Consider the following 18,679-nt stretch of genomic DNA (forward strand, 5'->3'; position numbering starts at 1 on the left):
ACACACACACACTCACACCTGCACATTTGTAACCAGGCAAACTGTCAGAGGCTGGGCTCGACCACCTGTCCCCTAACTCTTCAATCAGGGCCAGAAAGACAACATCTCCTTATTACCTCTATCTCAAACCCATGCCCCAAGCGTGTGTCTCCAAGGAGCTGATTTCTGAAACAAACAAAGAAAATCAAGTCTGTGAGGAGCGAGGGTTTGCTCCCCTCTGCCTTGAATTTGGGCTTCCAGCGGAGTGGGCACCGCACCGCCAGCGGCTCTGGGCGCCCAGCGTCACCGTAACCTTTCCCGCCCGCCAGCCCTGGTTCCAGCTGCGCCAGAAAGTGCGAGCCCGCCCAGCTCGGTTCGCTTCCCGCCCGCTGCTCCCCAAACCCCTAGAACCCCCGCGTCCGCACACTAAGGGCGCCCCCTGCTCTCCCACCTCTGCGCTGCCAGACGCCACGCACGGAGGTGCTGTGGGCACCGAGGGTGCTGGCGGGCCAAACAAGTGTCACACCGGCCGCCTGTCCTCACTCCGGGAGAGCGGGCAGGACGGCCACAGGTAGGCTCTCTCCATCTCCGGGTGCGGGGCGAGGGCAGGGGGCGAGAGACCCGGCGCGGCTGCCGCGCCCGACGGGCTAAAACTCACCGGAGGACACTGAGGAGCCGGACAGGCTGGAGTTGCTGGACGCTGCCATCTCCGCGCGCCTCGCGCGTAGCTGCTCGCTCAGCCCCGGAGCGGACACCGCCGCCGCTGCCCTGGCCCGGCCGCTCGCAGCCTCCGCGGCCCCCAGCCCATGGCAAAGTCCTGGGGACGCGCAGAAAGCACCAGCCTCCGGACTCTGCCTGCACTTCCTGCTCCGCCAGATGACGCGCTGCTGCCGCCGCTATTTATTTGTGGTTTCCGTCCCTCTCGGCGCCCTCGCACGCTTTTCTCCGGGTGTCGGGGGTAGGTGCGAGCGGAGGGAGACTGAGGGGCGGCTGGGGCGGACGAATCGCGCCTCCAGCCGAGCCCCAGCTGCTGTTCGCGCTCCCCGGCGCGCAGCTGGGACCAGGGCGCCCGGGCAGCCCGGAGCCGCCCCGCCAGCTCCCCGCACCCTCCCCCGGGCTCCCGCCTCCCCGGCGGCACTTCGAGCAGCCCGGGCAAAGGCGGCGGGAGACAGACAGACAGAGCGACCTCCCCCGTCTCCCTCCGCCCCAACTCCGCTCGCGCGCACACAAAGGAAGGAGAGGAGCGGGAGCTCGGGGGCTGGTTCAGCTGCCGCGGGCTTGACAGCTCCTGAGAAAGCGGCTGGCGGAGGGGGCTGTGGACTGCGGGGCGGGGGGACACTGGTCCGGTGAGCGGGACCCCAGAGGTGCCGCGGGAGCCGCTTGGGGGCCGCGGGGCGAGCGTGGCTGCCGTGCGCGGCGCTGCTCCAAGGGTTTGAAGGCGACCGGGAGTGGGGAGCGGGGGGAAGGTGGTGGGGCTGGCGGCGCCCGGCCAGGCTAAGGAGCAGTGAGACAGTCGGAGCGGGATCCAGAGGGCGAAGGCGGGGTCACTGAGGACACGATGTGAGGCAGAAGGGGGCCTGGGATGCCGGAGAGGCTATGGAGCGCTCATTTCACTCCCCTCCAAACTGTCCTTTGTTGCTCTAGAGCTGGTGGTCCCTGCCCTGCCAGAAGGTGCGTTCCCTAAAATAACCTTAAAACACCCTGCAAGCCTATCCCGCTGCGATTAAGTACCCCAGCCACGCACAGTGCCCGACGGGTCCATTGGGCTTTTGAGATGGCCCTTCAAAGAAATAGAGACGTTCCAGATATGTCATCAGGCCCACACAAAGCCCGTATCAAAGAGAAAGAGGTTCTCAGACTGCGTCTTGCAAAGGATCCTCACAAAAGATGTTAAGACTTGGCAGCAGGTCCGACTGTGCCATTTCTGGATAAGGAACTGCTTAGGTGTGTGAGAGGGGCTCTGGCATAAGGTGTGTACCCTTACCCCTGTATTTAAACCTAAATTAATTTTACTGGGAGGAAATATCATACAGATTTTTTTAAAGTCTATTTCACGCTCCCAGCAGGGTAATCGGTTCTTTCATTCCTGAAGCAACAGAAAACTGTGAAATTTGAACAGAAATTGTTAGATCAAAGGAAAAAGCAAAACATTAAAGGAATGAAAGTACTCTCATTATGTAGCAAAGTGGAAAGTGTTCACGTTGGGGTAGTTCAATTTTTAAAAACATGGTTAAAAGGACATAGTCAATTTAAAAATTATCACGAGTGACACAGGAACAGCAGCCAATCCTAGGGGGTCCACCTCAACCAAGCACCTAACATACAGTGAATAATAAATGTTGAATAATCACAATATGCACCCAGGTCACATTTTCTAGTTGATTTAAACTATTTTTTTAATTCCCTCCAGGATGCCATCCCAGTATATCTTCCCAATAAGGCTCAATTTCTTAAAAAAAAAATGCAGCTTTCTGAACAGCTGAGGGTTTTGAGCACTCTCCTGTCACACTGGACTGAGTCTTCCTGACTCTCATCTACATGGAACTTGAAACATCCCTGCCTGGTATAAGGAGACCCAAGCACCCCTACTCCCCCCACCCTTCCATTTTTCTTCTTTTTTGTGTTATGCAGCCTTGATGCAGCCTAAGGTGGAGCCTTTCGGGGACATATGGCCCACCACAACCTTGACCTTGCTATCAGAATGGAACTTCCTGTTTTTTTCAGAGTTCTTCATCATCAAAGGCAACATGTGCCTGTTTGATAGTGATCTCTGTATCCCTCCAGATCTTTAGCTGATGGACCGGCTGACTTGGCTACATTACCTAGTAGGGTTGTTACCCTCTGGGCTTTGAAGAAGACAGCCCCTGGGTTCAAACTTTGTTTCTGCCACTTATTAGCTCTATGACCTTGAGCAAACGACTCTCACTCACTGAGCTCAGTTTTTCCACCTGCAGCCACAATCCTGATAACGTAGGGTGTTGTGTAGATTAAATGAGATATGTATAAAGCCACAGTGTACCTGGCATAGAGTTGTATTCTGTGATTGTAAATTGTTTACTTGAAAGAGCAAATCTATGATCTGAACAATTTTTGCTTTTTCCATTGCATCTGGAGATTCCTGGAGATAACCAATCAGCGGTGACTTGTTCTACCATGGGAAATGCTAATCTTTGTCCAAAGGTTTATATCTTTCTTGTCCCACAGTAAGCAATACACAACAGGTTTTATTATTCATCTCAGAATCCACCCAAAGGGATGTCAAATTTTATTTCCGCAGTTTGGATGATAATAGTTACCTTTATAGAGCTTTACAGTCCTTAGAGAAAATAAAGCATGGCCCTATGAAGTAGATAATATTTATTATTCTCAATCAACAGATGAAGGGATGGAGGGGCACTTGCTTCGAGTCACCCTGTGCTATATAAGAGTAGAATAAGATGGAGACTAATTTTTTCCCCTAGTCCAAAGGGCAGAAGAATACAAGGCTAATTATCATGCTTGCTGAGTAGAAATAGGATTACTGGAGAGGCTTAGCTTATTGGTAAGAGATGGAGAGGAACTCTGAAGTCCTTTATTTTGAAGAACAAAAGGAAAGCTCCAGGGTCAGAACTAAAATCTGAAAGTTGATCAATAATTTGGATTGTTAAAGGCATAACCAACGGAGAAAACTCAGCAGGCGTGATAACTCACTATCATTTTTCCTCGGTTCAGAAGCCTAATGGTTTACTGCTACTTGCAAAAATGTTTTATATCAATAAATTATCAGGAGGAGACTGAAATAAGATACTGACCCCCCTGCCCAGTAGGTTCAGGAACCTGTTTGTGGATCTTCCCAAGCATTCCTCTAAATGAAACAATAAGAAAATTAGTTCATCTATTTTTATTCATTCATATATGGCATTAATTCTAGGTAATGCCTATTTGCTGGTGACAAGAGGAATATTGGTGCCACAAAGATCTCAAGTCTGTTTGACCAGCAGGAAATTTTTTAGACATTTCTACCTTCTTTGTTCGAATATTAAGAGACTTAAGGAATGGAAGGAGTTTTGTTGATAACTTGGTCTATTTAGGATTAAAAATTACCATTTTATTTTAACTTAGCTTTCACGCTTAACTTAGCATTTAAAGCCTTCCCACCCTCCCTTTCCAAACGTATTTCCTGTTCTCCCTTTCATAAATGTAACCCTTCCTCACCAGGCCCCATACCACTTGTGGCTGCCAGCTCTGGCCTCTTCCCATCTCTCCCTGCTGGACCTCCTACATACATACTGTGAAGGTTAAGGAGGAGTGAACCTTCTTGGGGAGTCTTCCCTGATCCCCAAGCCAGAAACCAGCTCTCAGTCTGTCGAATTCCTCTAGTCTTTTCTCACTACTTCTCAACTGGCAGGTGCTCTGTCTTCATTTAGTGGCAACTGGGGAACATATTTGATCTCCCTACTTTATTAAAAGCTTCCTGGGGGCAGAATCCTTATCTGACTGGCCTTTGAATTCTCTACCATGCTTCATACACAATAGGTGCTCAGTAGATATTTGGTGAATACGTGAATAAACCAAGGAATGAATGAATCCATAAATGGTTCTCAGTTATGCCAATTAATTTTCAGATCAGTAGCTGTGACCATTGACCACCAAGATGACAAGTAACGCATCTGGAGCACAAAAAAGAAGTTGATGGGCATGTAAGGACACACCATTTTGCTGTGAACAAGGAAAACAAAAATGATGAAAACCTAAGAATAAATTTCGATGGAGCAAATGTTTGCCATCCCCACCCTCACTCCCATCTCCGGCTGTACAACTCAGGTAATTTATTGTTTACAGAGTCGCTCTTTATGTTTCTGTAATTTGTTTATTTTTGCTTTGCTGTTCTTCCTTTGAAGTTTAAAAGCAGACATGAAAACACCGCAGGGTGAGTGTGGCTGCTGTGGCTGGAGCTGGGCTCCCACATTTCAGGCACTCAGGGGTGTCTGCGAAGGTCGTTTCCTTTCTCTGTGCTAAGCACAGAATGAAATATTCCTGACTTTCAAGATTAATCCAGTGGCCGGCATTCACGGGAGAATAGTGGGGCTATTTGTCAACTAGCTTTAAATATTTTATAGTAAATACTCTACTACAGAAAATGGATCCTTTTGCCAGCAATTTCTCAACCTCGATGTACTCTTTGTTGTAGTGAGAAATACTTCCCTTTGTAGTTTAAGCCCTGTTTCTAATGCAAAGATACCTAGTCCTGTTAAAGAGAAAACACTGGTTCTTGGAGGGTAACGTCAGGCTTAACTAAAGGCAGAAGCTGAAAACAGTGTATTTTCCCAGAAGAGGTGAGCAGGCAGCCCACTGTCGGGGTACAGAGTAGACAGCTCAGACGCCGCAGGTAGCAGCCCTGCCTCTGAACAAAAGGAGTCCACACCTGGGGTGCAGACAAAGGAGGCCGCCTTGGCTACCCAATTCCCAGTTCACACTGCCTGCTGCTGGGGACCCCTAGTGGCGATATGCCCCAAGCGCAGGTGTTCCTGAATCTCGCTGAGGTACGGAGCGGTCCCGGGGTATCAACCTGAGTTTCCCAGTTGGCCACTTAACTTGGGAGGATCAGACAAGCACACACACACACACACACACTTATGCCGCGGCTGTCAGCTACATCTTCCTTGACTTGAGGGAAACTGAGAGAGAACGAGAGAGGAAATAGAGAAATGAGGACTTTTCTTTTTAAAGAAAAAAAAAATGAAGAGTTCAGAAACTCGTTGAATATGCTTTCTTCTGCCGATCACCTCTCTTGGCTTAGTTCCCTGACATTTTAGACAACAAAAATCTTTTCTGCCCTCAATGTCCAAAGAGAAATGTAGGATAAACTAAACTGAAGAGAGCTCTAAGCCTGCTCTGGGCAAATGTTGTGTAGTGAGATTGTTTTCCTTGTCTTCTGGTGTTACCTCTGGCTCTATGCTCTTTTACTATCAAAATTCGCTTTCATAAAAGTATCTGATAGATTTGTTCTCTGCTAACTGTTCATTCATTTATGCATTCTTCAACTCACTCAGTGATGTCTACTAAGCATTCACTGTGTGGCAAGGAGTATGCCAGGACCTGGGACGAAAGAAAGATATGCGGAAAACTACATTTTTGTCCAGGGGATGCCCATTTGTCCTGATGCCTCCACTCCTCCCTGGGACATTGACATTTTAGCTGGGCAGAGTTTTAAGCTACAGAAATAATCTCTAATTGGGAATCAGAAGTATTACCTATGATGGTAGCAACTTTCTTTTCAGTGTTTGTTGTTGTTGTTGTTAATAAAGCCAAAATCAAGCCTCAAAATCTATTTCTAGATAATTGGCATTTTCCCATTCACAGTTTTAGCTTGTCAACTCAGGGAACTAAGCAGATACTGTACTCTGAATGTTCTGTGCCCTCACCTACCGGAAAAGTTCTGACTCAATATTTACATTTCATCCCCTGTGGCAGCTACAGATTCAATAATAAAACAGAAATAATTTTTTTAAGGAGGGAGGGTAAATGGGCATTGGAAGAAAGCTAACAGACACAATATCTGGGCCAATCTTCTGATATAGAAAACATAGTTTAGCTTTTTGCAAATATTCCAGATTTGTTTGTAAAACAAAGTATGAAGTGATTCTGGAAAAGTTGAGTCTGTATCTGTGGAGTCATACAGACCCAGATTTCAATCCTAGTTTGTCATTTTATTAGCTCTGTGACCTTCTGCAAGTGACTTCAACTTAAGTCTCCTGATTTTTAAAATGGGGTTAACAATACTTACTTCATGGAGTTTGTGACGCCTGAATGAAACAACAGATGTAACACAGCATCTGATACTTAGAAGCCCAGTTAGAAGTCCTGGTGTCGATTCCTTAGAGCAAAGCATAGTGTGCTTACACCTGTCTTTCCAGAGTAGTCTGGGAGAATAAGTAATTCTCATCTCTACCTACTACCCCTATGTTACAGCACCTTGTGAGATCATATTAAGACAGAGGAGAGAGGCCTGGGCTTTGGAGATACATCAGAGTTCAAATCCTGATTCTGCTGTATATCATGTGGTAATCTGGGACAAGGAGCTTAACTTTTCTTATTCTCATTTTTATGTAAGAGGCAATGATATTAGTGTTCTATAACAGCATTTCTAGCACTCAACAATATTAGTGCCCAGCAAGTATTTTAATGGTGATGGTTCTCGGAAAGAGAGTGACTTTGCTGAGGAGAGAGAGTTTCAGAATCTCCAGGAACGGCATGTATAATACTAAAAAGTTCACTCAGCTCATACAACTTAATAAGAAAAAAACCAAACAATCCAATCCAAAAATGGGCAGAAGATCTAAATAAGCAATTCTCCAGTGAAGACATACAAATGACCAATAGGCACATAAAAAAATGCTCAATATCACTAACTATCAGAGAAACACAAATCAAAACTACAGTGAGGTATCACTTCACACCAGTCAGAATAGCCATCATTCAAAAGTCCACGAATGATAAATGCTGGAGAGGGTGTGGAGAAAAGAGAACCCTCTTATACCGTTGGTGGGAATGTAGTTTGGTGCAGCCTTTATGTAAAACAGTATGGAGATTCCTCAAAAGACTAAAAATAGACTTACCATATGATCCAGCAATCCTACTCCTGGGCATATATCCAGAGGGAACCTTAAGTCAAAAAAACACATACACCCCAAGGTTCATAACAGCACTATTTGCAATAGCCAAGACGTGGAAACAATCTAAATGTCTATCGACAGATGACTGGGTAAAGAAGCTGTGGTATATTTATACAATGGAATACTACTCAGCCATAAAAAATAATAAAATAATGCCATTTGCTGCAACATGGATGGACCTGGAGAATGTCATTCTATGTGAAGTAATCCAGAAAGGGAAAGAAAAATACCATATGATATCACTTATATGTGGAATCTAAAAAGAAAAAAGACAAATGAACTTATTTACAAAACAGAAACATACTCACAGACATAGAAAACAAACTCAGTGGGGGAAGGGGGTGGGAAGGGATAAATTGGGAGTTCGGGATTTGCAGATACTAATGTATGTAAAATAGATAAACAAGAAGTTTAAACTGTATAGCACAGGGAACTATATTCAATATCTTGTAACTTATAGTGAGAAAGAATACCAAAATTAATATACATATGTTCCTATATGACTGAAACATTATGCTGTATACCAGAAATTGACATAACATTGTAAACTGACCATTCTTCAATAAAAAGAAAAAAGAAAAATGTTCAAGTTCTCTCTCTCACATACGCACACACAAACACACATGTATCAGGGTTGCACATCAGGGTCACCCAGAAGGCTTTTAGAAATCCCAATGTCCACCTTGCACCCTAGAACAGTCACATCGAAATCTTTGTGGGTGGGAACCAAACACCAGTATTTTTTATAACTCCTAGGTGATGCCAACATACTGCCAAGATTTGGAATCACTTTTAGGAAAGACGAGATTTAGAGATCATACTGTCAAAGGAGTCAGCTGGGAATGGCTAGGGCTAATATTGCTTTAATGATTTTTTCCAGGACTGTCTCTGATCATAAAGGAAGAAGAGAGAATCAAGTTCTTGTCAAGACCTTTTATAAGACTACATGACCACAGCCATTGTGAGATAAGAAAATAGAATGTAATGGAACATTAGGATAAAAATTTCTCAATCAACATAGAGCCAATTCTTATTCCAATTTTTTTCCCCACATTATGATTTTTAAAATATACTTCTCAATGAGTAAGTACCAACAATATGCTCCTACCTTAGGGTCACTCCCACAAGAGCCACCAGCTGTCAGGGAGGCAGATGTTTCCCGGCAAATCCACTCTATCATTTCTCAATCAGAAAGAAGATTAGAAATGGGATTTTCAGCTCAGATGGGGTTGAAGGGTGATGTTTATGCCGGAGAAATACTTCATGCCACAGCTAGAAAAATTGCTTTGGGGGGAAAAAAAACTCTCAACTTCTTATGTGTTATGAATATATGAAAATGAAACCCTCAGCTTGGACAGAAAGAGGCAGTATCATAGGTGAATGTACCTGACTTCCACTTCCCATGTGGCAGCAGCAGAGAGGCAAAAATTGTTAACTCTTTATGCCCAAAGAATTTATCCTCACCCACATAAACTCACATCCTCACTGTTGAAATTGAAAAGGTAACAAGTTAAATAAACCAAAATGTTTACAGCAGTTAATTCAGGTATGATGGTTAATTTCACGTGTCAACTTGACTGAGCCATGCGGTGCTCAGTGCTCAGGTATTTGGTCAAACATTACTCTGATGTTTCTGTGAGGCTGTATTTGGGTGAGGTTAACATTTAAGTCAGTAGACTGAGTGAAGCAGATTACTCTCCCTAACGTGCATGGCCCCATCCAATCAGTTGAAGTTCTGACTAGAACAAAGAGACTGGCCCTCTCTTGAGTAAGAGAGAATTCTCCCTGGCCGTCTCCAGACTGGGACACCAGTTCTTTTCTTGCCTTTGGACTTAAATGGAAACATTAGCTCTTTGTGAGTCTTAAGCCTGCTGGCCTTTGGAAATAAACCATCAGCTCTCTTAGGTATCTAGCTTTCTGACTCATACTGTAGATCCAGAACTTACCAGCCTCCATAAGCATAAGCCACCATATACAGAGGAACTGGCTTGGCATAAATATATATTTATATTTACATACATACTCTACTGATTCTGTTTATCTGGAGAACTCCGACTAAGAATTCATAAGAGTAATTCTTTCTCTTTTTTGTATTCCTCCAGAGTTTTAAATTTTTCTATAATGAGATTGTATAATCACTGATTTTTTAAAAAAAACACCTTTATTGCAGTATGATTCTTGTACAGTAAACTACACATATTTCAGATGTACAATTTGATAAATTTTGATAGATGTATAATCCGTGATTTTTAAATTGTGTTATTAAATGAACAACGGGAAGGATCATATCCTCTTACATCACAAGTGTCTATACTTCAGAGCAATGCTGCTTCTCGAAATTTAGAACCTATGAACACAACCTGAAGAGCTGTTAAAACTGGGCCCTCCCCTCAGAGATTCTGGTTCAGGAGGTCTGGGGTGGGGGCTGAGTGTCTGTGTCTCTCACAAGCTCCCGGGTGATGCTATTCCATGGACCCTGCCTTGAGTGGTGAGGTCTCTGGTCACTGTAGTAGTGACCACAACCCCTTTCCAGGGGACTGTCCTTTAATTTCCACTTCCTGTGTTTATACCACCAATTCCACCCTTTGAAAAATTCCACCATGCTTTGCAGTTTTCTTTCTACCTGGCTGTCTCATGCGGTGGGAAGATTCTGGAGGGCAGTGACAGTGTTTTGCCATTTTTGCATCTCCCTTCCCCAACCCAAGAACCTTTCTGATAACGGAATTTCAAAAATGTTTGTGCAATCCAAATGAGTGTTTATGTTTGTTCTGGTTTCTCAAGTCATTTAAAAGCAGCAGGCTGTCCTGATTTTCCACACAAAAGGGCAGGGACAGAATTAAAACAATAGGATGCTGTCCGGTATTCTCGTCTGCCCTGTCCAAGGAATATAATTTTCTATAAGCCTAGCTCCAATTCTCTTTGGGACAATTATATCAACAATCTTAATGTTTCATACCCTCTTGTGACATTAAAGTGTTTTCTATTGAACCCCAATGATGATAGGAGACACTGAGTTCACTCAATTTGCATTTCTAGACATGTGAATGTGTGGACTGGCATAGACCAAATGTTTGAATGTTGAGCTGACTTTTTCAGTTTTGATACAAATGTGTAATATTGGGTAAAAATATCCTAGGGTTATACATTGAATGAACTTGTCAAGGAGTTGAATACGATGATCTGGTAAGACTTGGGGAGAAGTCTGAACAATATTGCAACTTGGCACATTTTCATTTTAATCTGAGTCTTTCCTCCCCTTCTCCTGACACTCTGTGTGTCACACCACAATGACTAGCTTTTGTCTCTTAATGCTGTTTGTGATCCTATTTTATTATTGTTAGACAGAGCGCTATCAGGTTCGTACAATCCTTCTAAGGCATTCAGAAGATAAATCTTCCCCTGCTGCTGACCTTCCTCTGCCCTCCTATTTCTCAAACTCTATCATTACCTTTTCGTTTGCAGAGCATCCTGTCATAGCCTCATAATAGAAGTTCAGCTTGTTTGCATATGCATTTGCATGTCTTCATTAACGGGAAGACGGCAAAGTGATTAATGAGTGTTATTTCTCATTTTGCAAAAGGAATATGTCTAGTTTTTTATATTCTGCATCCAAAGCACTGCAAGAAATAGTTGTAAGTTAGCTTCACATCAGATCATTTCCAGCATTTGTGTTATTTAAAATGTTTTTCTGATAAAGTCATCATGCTCACTGTAGGCGTGTTAGAAGTGAAAAGACATCAGCAGAAGAAAGAGAAAATCATCCATATTCCCATCAGCATGAATAAGTGCGTTAATACTTTTGTTGTGTTTTTCTCCCCATGGGGATTAGCAGTTTAGCCGTCTGCTTTTTTTGCAGTTTATATTATGTAGGAATATGAATATATGTGTGTAAAAAAACTTGGTTAGGACATATATCAAAAGTGGCCATCCTCGGGGGAGGGTATAGCTCAGTCGTAGAGTGCATGCTTAGCATGCACGAGGTCCTGGGTTCAATCCCCAGTACCTCTATTTTTGTTTTAAGTGGCTATCTCTTTGTATGTTGGGATTATTATGACTACTTTAATTTTCTATACTGTGTCATTTTAAAAGTGATTATATTTTACTTTTATAATTGGAAGCAAGAAGAAAGCTACCTTTGTTTTGGAATAAAGTTGTATGAATATCTTCCCACGTCATCACATATTCTTAATGGGATTTTTAATGGCTATATAAAATGTCATTATATGAATCTACAATAATCAATTCATTATCCCTCTACTGATTGCCATTTACATTATTCTACACTTTTGGCTTTTTGTGAATTATGCTGGGCTGAAAATCCTTGCCCATAAATCTGTAGGTGCCTTTCTGTTTATTCTCTTAGGCGTGGCTGCTATAAATTGAGCAATTCCATGGCAGGGCCACCAGATGCATGACTCTAGAGGGCACCAGACACAGTGTGTTCTATATAAATTGTGCAAATTCAAAATACAATGTGAGTTGAATATGTTGGAGTAGAGCAATGGCCGAGAGTCGTCAAAGGTGATGGAAATGTTAAAAGCCCGTGATAAGAATTGCCAAACCGCCTTCTGGAAAAAATTGTGTCAATTTATATTCGTTCCAGGACTCACCACACACATATTAAGACAGAGAATGAGAACATATTTTTACATTCAAATTTGCTAGGAAAAATGATATCTCATTGCTGTTCTAATTTGTATTTATTTGATTACTAGTGAGATTAAAATTTTTGCTTATGTCTATTAGTCATTCGTGTTTCTTCTTTTGCAAATTGCCTTTTCTCTCTTTCGCCAAAATCACCATTAAGTATTGGGTCCCAGTAATTGCAGAGTTGTACATGTATGATCTTACTTACCCATCTCAATTACGCTGTAAGCAGTCACTTTCAGTATCTCTGCATTACACATTTGAATTCTAAACGGTGTGTGAAAGTTAAGGATCTTGTCCAAGATGCCACAGCAAGTTATAGGACTTGGATTTGAACCCAGCTGTAACTCCAGAGCCTGGGCTCTTTATCATTGGATTACGGTGCTCTTTCACTGGTATGTCAGTGGTCCTATTGTTAGTTTGTAATGATTCTTTATATAGTGATAGTTATAATATTTGATCAGTCAAATTTGTGGCAAAGGTATTCTTCTTGGCTTACTGTTTGCCTTAACTTGACATACTACAGATTTAAGTCTTTCTTCATATCCACTTAACACGACTTCTTGGTATATCAATGACATTAGTACTCTGTCACATATTTTAAATATTTCAAATTTGATTCAGGTATTATTAAAATGCTTAGTGTGAAATATTTCCCTTTCTAAGTAAAAAAAAACTATTGGAGGAAAGACTGATGGGAATATTAAGAATGAAACACATGTAACCACAATACATGAACATTTGGAAATTAAATAATCTACATCATTGGATGAAGGGACATCTTAATTCTCAGTGGTGTTTCTACCATCTGAAGGGAAAAATAAATTAAAAAATAAGACAAATAACAGATCAGTCAAATGCTTAGCAATGGAAATTACTCTAATTTTTTCAGAAGAAGATAGTGGTTAGATTAAATTTGTAATACCTAAGTTAATTTGCTAGAAAGAATAAATATATCCTCATGTGCACTGACCCATTGAAGGTCTTACAAAGTGTAAGAAAAAAATAAACATAATAAGGACTAAGTAGTCCCACCAAATGTCCAGTTCTCAGCTGTGGTTTCCAATTAGGACTATGATACAGAATAGCCATTAAGTATTTTGTATTTTGTCGTTTGAGAAGTGAATACATGGTGATCATTTTAAGTCCCTCTACTTAGAAAAGGAGAGTACATATCTCAATAATTCTACTTGACAAAGGGTAGATACATGGCTTAAAATACTACTGACACATTAATGTCTGCCTTATTCTTGTTGCTGAAGGTCGACTTAGGACATGTGTGAAGAATTTTCCCTTCCCATTGCAAGAAGTCTTTGTGTGGATCCTGGATTTCTGGGTCCCCTAGTGTCCGAAGGTGGTCAAACAACCTTATGTGGTAAAACTTAAGCCTGAGGTTTCTGAGCAGAACATTCAGGAATCCTTTCTCCAGCAAGGCTGACTGGGGGTCTGATGCCGAGTGGGAGAAGAGCACACTGATCTTTCTAGAGAGTGAAGAGAGCAAACTTCCTCATGACTTGGAGTCAGGGTGGGGGTGGGGAAGGGGGGTATTCTCCAGGATGACAGCCCATGCCCTCTGTCATGCATGCTCTGTGAGGGGACAGAACCTTCTGACAGGTCCTCCCAGATGGTGGTGTGACCTAACACAAACAAGCTTCATGCCCAGGCTTGGCCAAAAGAAAATGGAAGTGTTGCTTTCAAAGGGACCATGAGGGCTGTTCAGTGTGTCAGCAGAGACTGGAGAATGGTCTCCTATTCCCTAACAGCAAGAGACACTCCTGGGTCTTCTACCATCCTCAAGAGTCAAGAGACCACTTACCAATGACCGAGAGGGTAGAAAATTGTGTTAGCTCTGGTAGATGGAGTCCCAGACAGATCGTTTGATTATTAAAAATGAAATGATGTGACCACTTTTTACCCCAAGTTGTGGAATTAATTCATGTCAAATAGTCATTCAACAAATAATAATTGAGCTCTTACCATGTGCCAAGACATAGTTGTAGACGCTGAGGATATAAGAGTGGACAAAGTCCTGCCCTCGTGAAGTTAATGCTTTAGTAGCATTATTGGTAGCTTCAAAAAATTAACTTCAAATGTTGAAAAATGAATGTTCAGATGAACATAAAATAAAATACTCAGACAATGTCTCTCTGAGGAGGTGACATTTCAGCAGAGGCCTGATCTTGCTGATCTGGCAGAGGGAGAAGCAAATCCACAGTCCTGAATCAGACATAAGCTGGACGTGTTGGAGGAACAGGAAGAAGGTGGTGGAGCTGGAGCAAAATAATAAAACAGGGAGCCCAGGTGGCCCAGCAGTGGGAGCCCAGCAGTGCTGGAGGTCAGAAGGCTTGCTCCTGCTTCTCCAGCAGCTCAAGGCTTCCGTTTGCCATGAGAGGAGCAACAGGGCACAGCCACAGCGATCTCCTCCTGTGTCCTGTGCCACCAGAAGGGGCTCTCTCCAGACCTTGACCTACCCCTAGTCTTTCCCAAGAGTGGGAAACCATGGAGACCATGGAGAGGAGCTCGGGAGTGGGTACAAATTCCCTTGTGTCTGGGGCCCCCAGTTTTATTCTAAACTGATATACCAGTGCATGCTCAAGCTTTAGAAGGTTTTTGTTTTTGTTCTTTTAATTTCTTCTTCCCCACTCTATAGCAGCTGCCTCTTCCTCCCAGGCACTGTCAAAGGTAAAACAATCCATGTGTCCTGACTCTCCCTGGAGTGGGCAGGGGGTGACTTTTTACCAGTTTCCTGGTTGCCGGTGACCTCAGCCCTCTGATGAGTTCAGGAAAGCTATGACTGATTTTGTACACTGTTTAGCATTTTCCTGTTGTTAGGATGGGAGTGACACTCTCTCACAGCTTCCTACACCCTAAGCAGGAGTAGGGTTCCCAGTGTATTCCTAACAGCAACACCTTTCACTTCTCAAGTATTCTGGTTTGGAGGATAAATTACTACACGGCCCCTGAAGGTCAAGTCCAAGCTCAAAGCCAGGAGCACCTGGCAGATGCCTTCAGGGCAATGACAGCTGCAGGGCTCACGGACTCTCTGGGTTCCTGCTGTCTTGTTTTGTTGGCCTGAGATGATTTCCCTTACTTTTCTGTAAGCTCAGGCATGCATTTAAAAAGATGTTTTTAAAAAAATGATCTTCCAGCATTTTTAGGTGATTCATGGCAGAAAGTCCCCAGATGTCAAGTAAGTCATATAGCCAGAAACAAAAGTTGAAAAAAAGTGTTTTATAATGTTAAAATTTTAATAATATACTTTTTTCCTCATTAAAATGAATGATTCTCAAAATTGTTGGTTAGAAGCATACGTAAGTCAAAAGGCAATGGTTAATGTGAAATTAATATTTTAAATATGGAATCCATTAATGTAAAAGATTGACTTTACTAAGCTTTTCTTAAGTACTCTTAAATACTCTAAAAATTCAATTTATCTAGAGGGTGTTAACATGAATAATTTAAAATCCATTTTCCAACAGCAAGAGAAACGAAATTGATTTTGAGGACTTTTCCTGAAACCAAAAGGTTAGCTATTCTTAACAAAACAAATTTTTGACAAATGATGAATGGACGGTTACATGATGAAAGACAGATAAATAGGCTGATAGACTGTTGTTATAGTATACTAAGGTAAACTTTAGACACTGATCTTGTCATCAGCAAAGATGAGCCCAAGTCTAAAAGTCAAAGGATTCTTCAGTCAGAAAGTTGATCAACTAGATACAATCAATCAAATAACAGAAATCTGCTATGATGCCTACAGCACCCATGCTACCAAGACGCAGGAGGACCAGATCCTACAGAGAAGATGACCCTATAGTAATCCTTTCTTTAAAGGATTTGGTCATTGCATGAATTCCCCAAATAAGAAACCTAGATACTTCTTGGGTTTCATTTCAGAGGCAACGCTCCCAGTACGTTAACATGACCCATCAGACCCTACGTCTGATTTGGCTGATAGGCTGACTGGATGGTTGTCTCCTTCCTCCTCCGTTATTCCACGAGTCTTCCCTGTGCACAGCCCAACCTGAGTGCTCTATCCAGGAAGACAACCTTTTCAGATAGAATCGGCTGTTCTTTCCAGTCAAGGATATAGGAACTGGGGGCTCCCCTCCAAATCAGCCAAGTTCCATGTGTAGGAACTGTATGTTAGGGTGTGCCTGAAAGCTTCAGTTACAACTACTTCATTCCTTTAAAATGACTTATTCGACCATTTAACACTGATGTTTCCCTTTCCCTGTCTGGTAGGCCAAATAATAGCCTCCCAAAGATGTCTTCACTGTAATCCCTAGAACCTGTGAATAAGTCACCTTACACGGACAGCCAAAGGGAATTTGTGGATATGATGACGGTTTAGACCTTGAGAAAAATCTTAAAATTATCTTAGGTAGGTTCTGAGTGGGCCCAGTCTAATCAAATGGATACAGTAGGCCCCCCTTATCCATGGGGGATACATTCTAAGACCCCCGCCAGCAGATGCCCAAGACTGCACAGAACTGAAATACATATATACACACACACACACTGTTTTCCTACACATACATACCTGTGATAAAGTTTAATTTATATGTCAGGCATAGTAAGAGATTAACAACAATAACTAATAAAAAAAAGAACAATTATAACAATACACTGTAATAAAAGTTACGAGAATGTGCTTTCTCTTTCAAAATATCTTGTACAAATTTAATGTCTTTTCCACCTTAACTAAATAGTTAGTGATGACTGTGGCCATAACTTTTGCAGTTTGAGATCTGACAGCAAAATGAGCACAGATTTCTTCATTTTCCACAATTTCATGGACAGAAAGATTCATTCTCACCATAATTCTTAACAACCTCAGCATACAAATTCTTCTCTCCTCATTAAGTCGAGAAATTTCAGCTTTTCACTTAAAGGAAGCACTTTACAGCTCTTCTTTGGCATATTTGAATTGCCAGCACCACTACTCTCGCACTTTGGGGCCATTGCTCGGTAAAATAAGAGTATCTTGAACACAGGCATTGCAAGACTGTGACAGTCAATCTGATAACCACGACAGCGGATCTGCTCACTGAGACAGCTACTACGTGACTGCAGGGATATGCTGAACAAAGGGATGATTCACGTCCTGGGTGGGACAGAGCTGGACATCATGCTACTCAGAACGGCATGCAATTTCAAACTTACGAATTGTTTATTTCTGGAATTTTCTATTTAATATTTTTCACTGTGGTTGACCTTAGGTAACAGAACCATGGAAAGTGGGGCTGCATATAAGAGGCGGGCATTGTACTTAAAAACAAAGACTCTTTCCCAGCTGTGGTCAGAGAAATCCAATGGAGGAAGAGACAGGAGAGAGATTCATAGCAAGACAGGGACTTTTCCCACTGTTGCTGGCTTTGAAGATGAAAGAAGCCATGAGAGCAAATCCAGGCAGCCTCCAGAAGCTGAGAGTGACAATGACCAGCAGCCAGCAAGGAAATGAGGACTTCAAGCCTACAATAATACAACTTGTGAATGCTGTCAACACCTGCATGAGCAAGGAAACAGACTTCCCAGGAGTGTTGAGAAAGAATGTATCCCTATGGACAGCTTGATTTTAGCCTGGTGAGACCCATTTCAGACTTAGAATCCACAGAACTAAGAAATCATATATTTTTGTTGCCTGGAGCCATTAATTTGTTACAGAAGCAACAGGAAACTAACACAGCCTCCCGTTTTCATGTCTCTCATCACCCACTGTGTGCTTTACTATGTACTAACTCTACCCAGTATTCCAGTGCCTTCATGGGTTTTTGTGATGGTCTTGGAAGCCCCACTACAGCGGTGAACACAGGCTATGCAGGACCAATTCAAGCCCCTCATAAGTTCCATTTGGGATTGATAAGGATGCTGGGAAAGAGAGTATCTTTCTCCTCTTGAAACAGTGAATCAAAATAGAAGCCATGTAAGCCTGGAGAGTTCATAAGAGTAACTCAGAAGGAAAAAAAAAAAAGCTAAGAGATTCTGAAAGCATAGTGTAAGCACCCAGATCCAGCTGTACCTGAAACAACATCGAGACTTTTTAGTTATCTAACTTTGAAAAAAAAATTTTTTTAAGTTTGGTTGTGTTCCTTGCCACTACAAGAGGCCTGGTTGATAAAAATACTGGTATCCCTGAATTGCTAGGGGCACTCTATAAACTGATAATGATTGCCCCGGGTACAATGCTTGGAACATAATAGACCTCAAATTACTAGTTTTCTTTATCTTTCAGTCCTTCCCAAGGAAAACCTCATCGTTTAGAAGTGTCCTCCCCACTCCTGCCTCTAATCTCAAATTCTTAGGACGCTGCAAGGAGACATGTAAACCATAGAAAAAATCTTATACAAGATGATAATGTTGATTAATGTGCTCGTGATTTACCTTTCTCGTTG

The 18,679-nt window shown here is 42.5% G+C and overlaps 1 protein-coding gene and 1 long non-coding RNA gene across 4 annotated transcripts in view; one reads left to right on the forward strand and one right to left on the reverse strand.

Annotated features, from left to right (window-relative positions):
* Positions 1–18,679, reverse strand: part of CHN2 (chimerin 2) — a 311,035-nt gene that overhangs the window by 263,975 nt on the left and 28,381 nt on the right. Inside the window, exon 1 of one of the 3 annotated variants that reach the window (XM_006201844.4) lies at positions 638–1,155. The exons of the other annotated variants lie outside the window; for them this stretch is intronic. Coding sequence (XP_006201906.1) covers positions 638–686 — 49 coding nt within the window. The 5' untranslated portion in view covers positions 687–1,155. Of the gene's footprint in view, positions 1–637; positions 1,156–18,679 lie in introns of those variants that run through there. 3 annotated transcript variants of the gene reach the window in all.
* On the forward strand, positions 409–9,616 carry LOC107033338 (uncharacterized). The gene is made up of 3 exons (XR_001458801.3): positions 409–550; positions 4,584–4,782; positions 8,515–9,616. It is a non-coding gene; the product is annotated as an uncharacterized lncRNA (long non-coding RNA).

This window comes from Vicugna pacos, chromosome 7 (genome assembly GCF_048564905.1).
Source record: "Vicugna pacos chromosome 7, VicPac4, whole genome shotgun sequence".
NCBI classification, from domain to species: Eukaryota; Metazoa; Chordata; class Mammalia; order Artiodactyla; family Camelidae; genus Vicugna; species Vicugna pacos.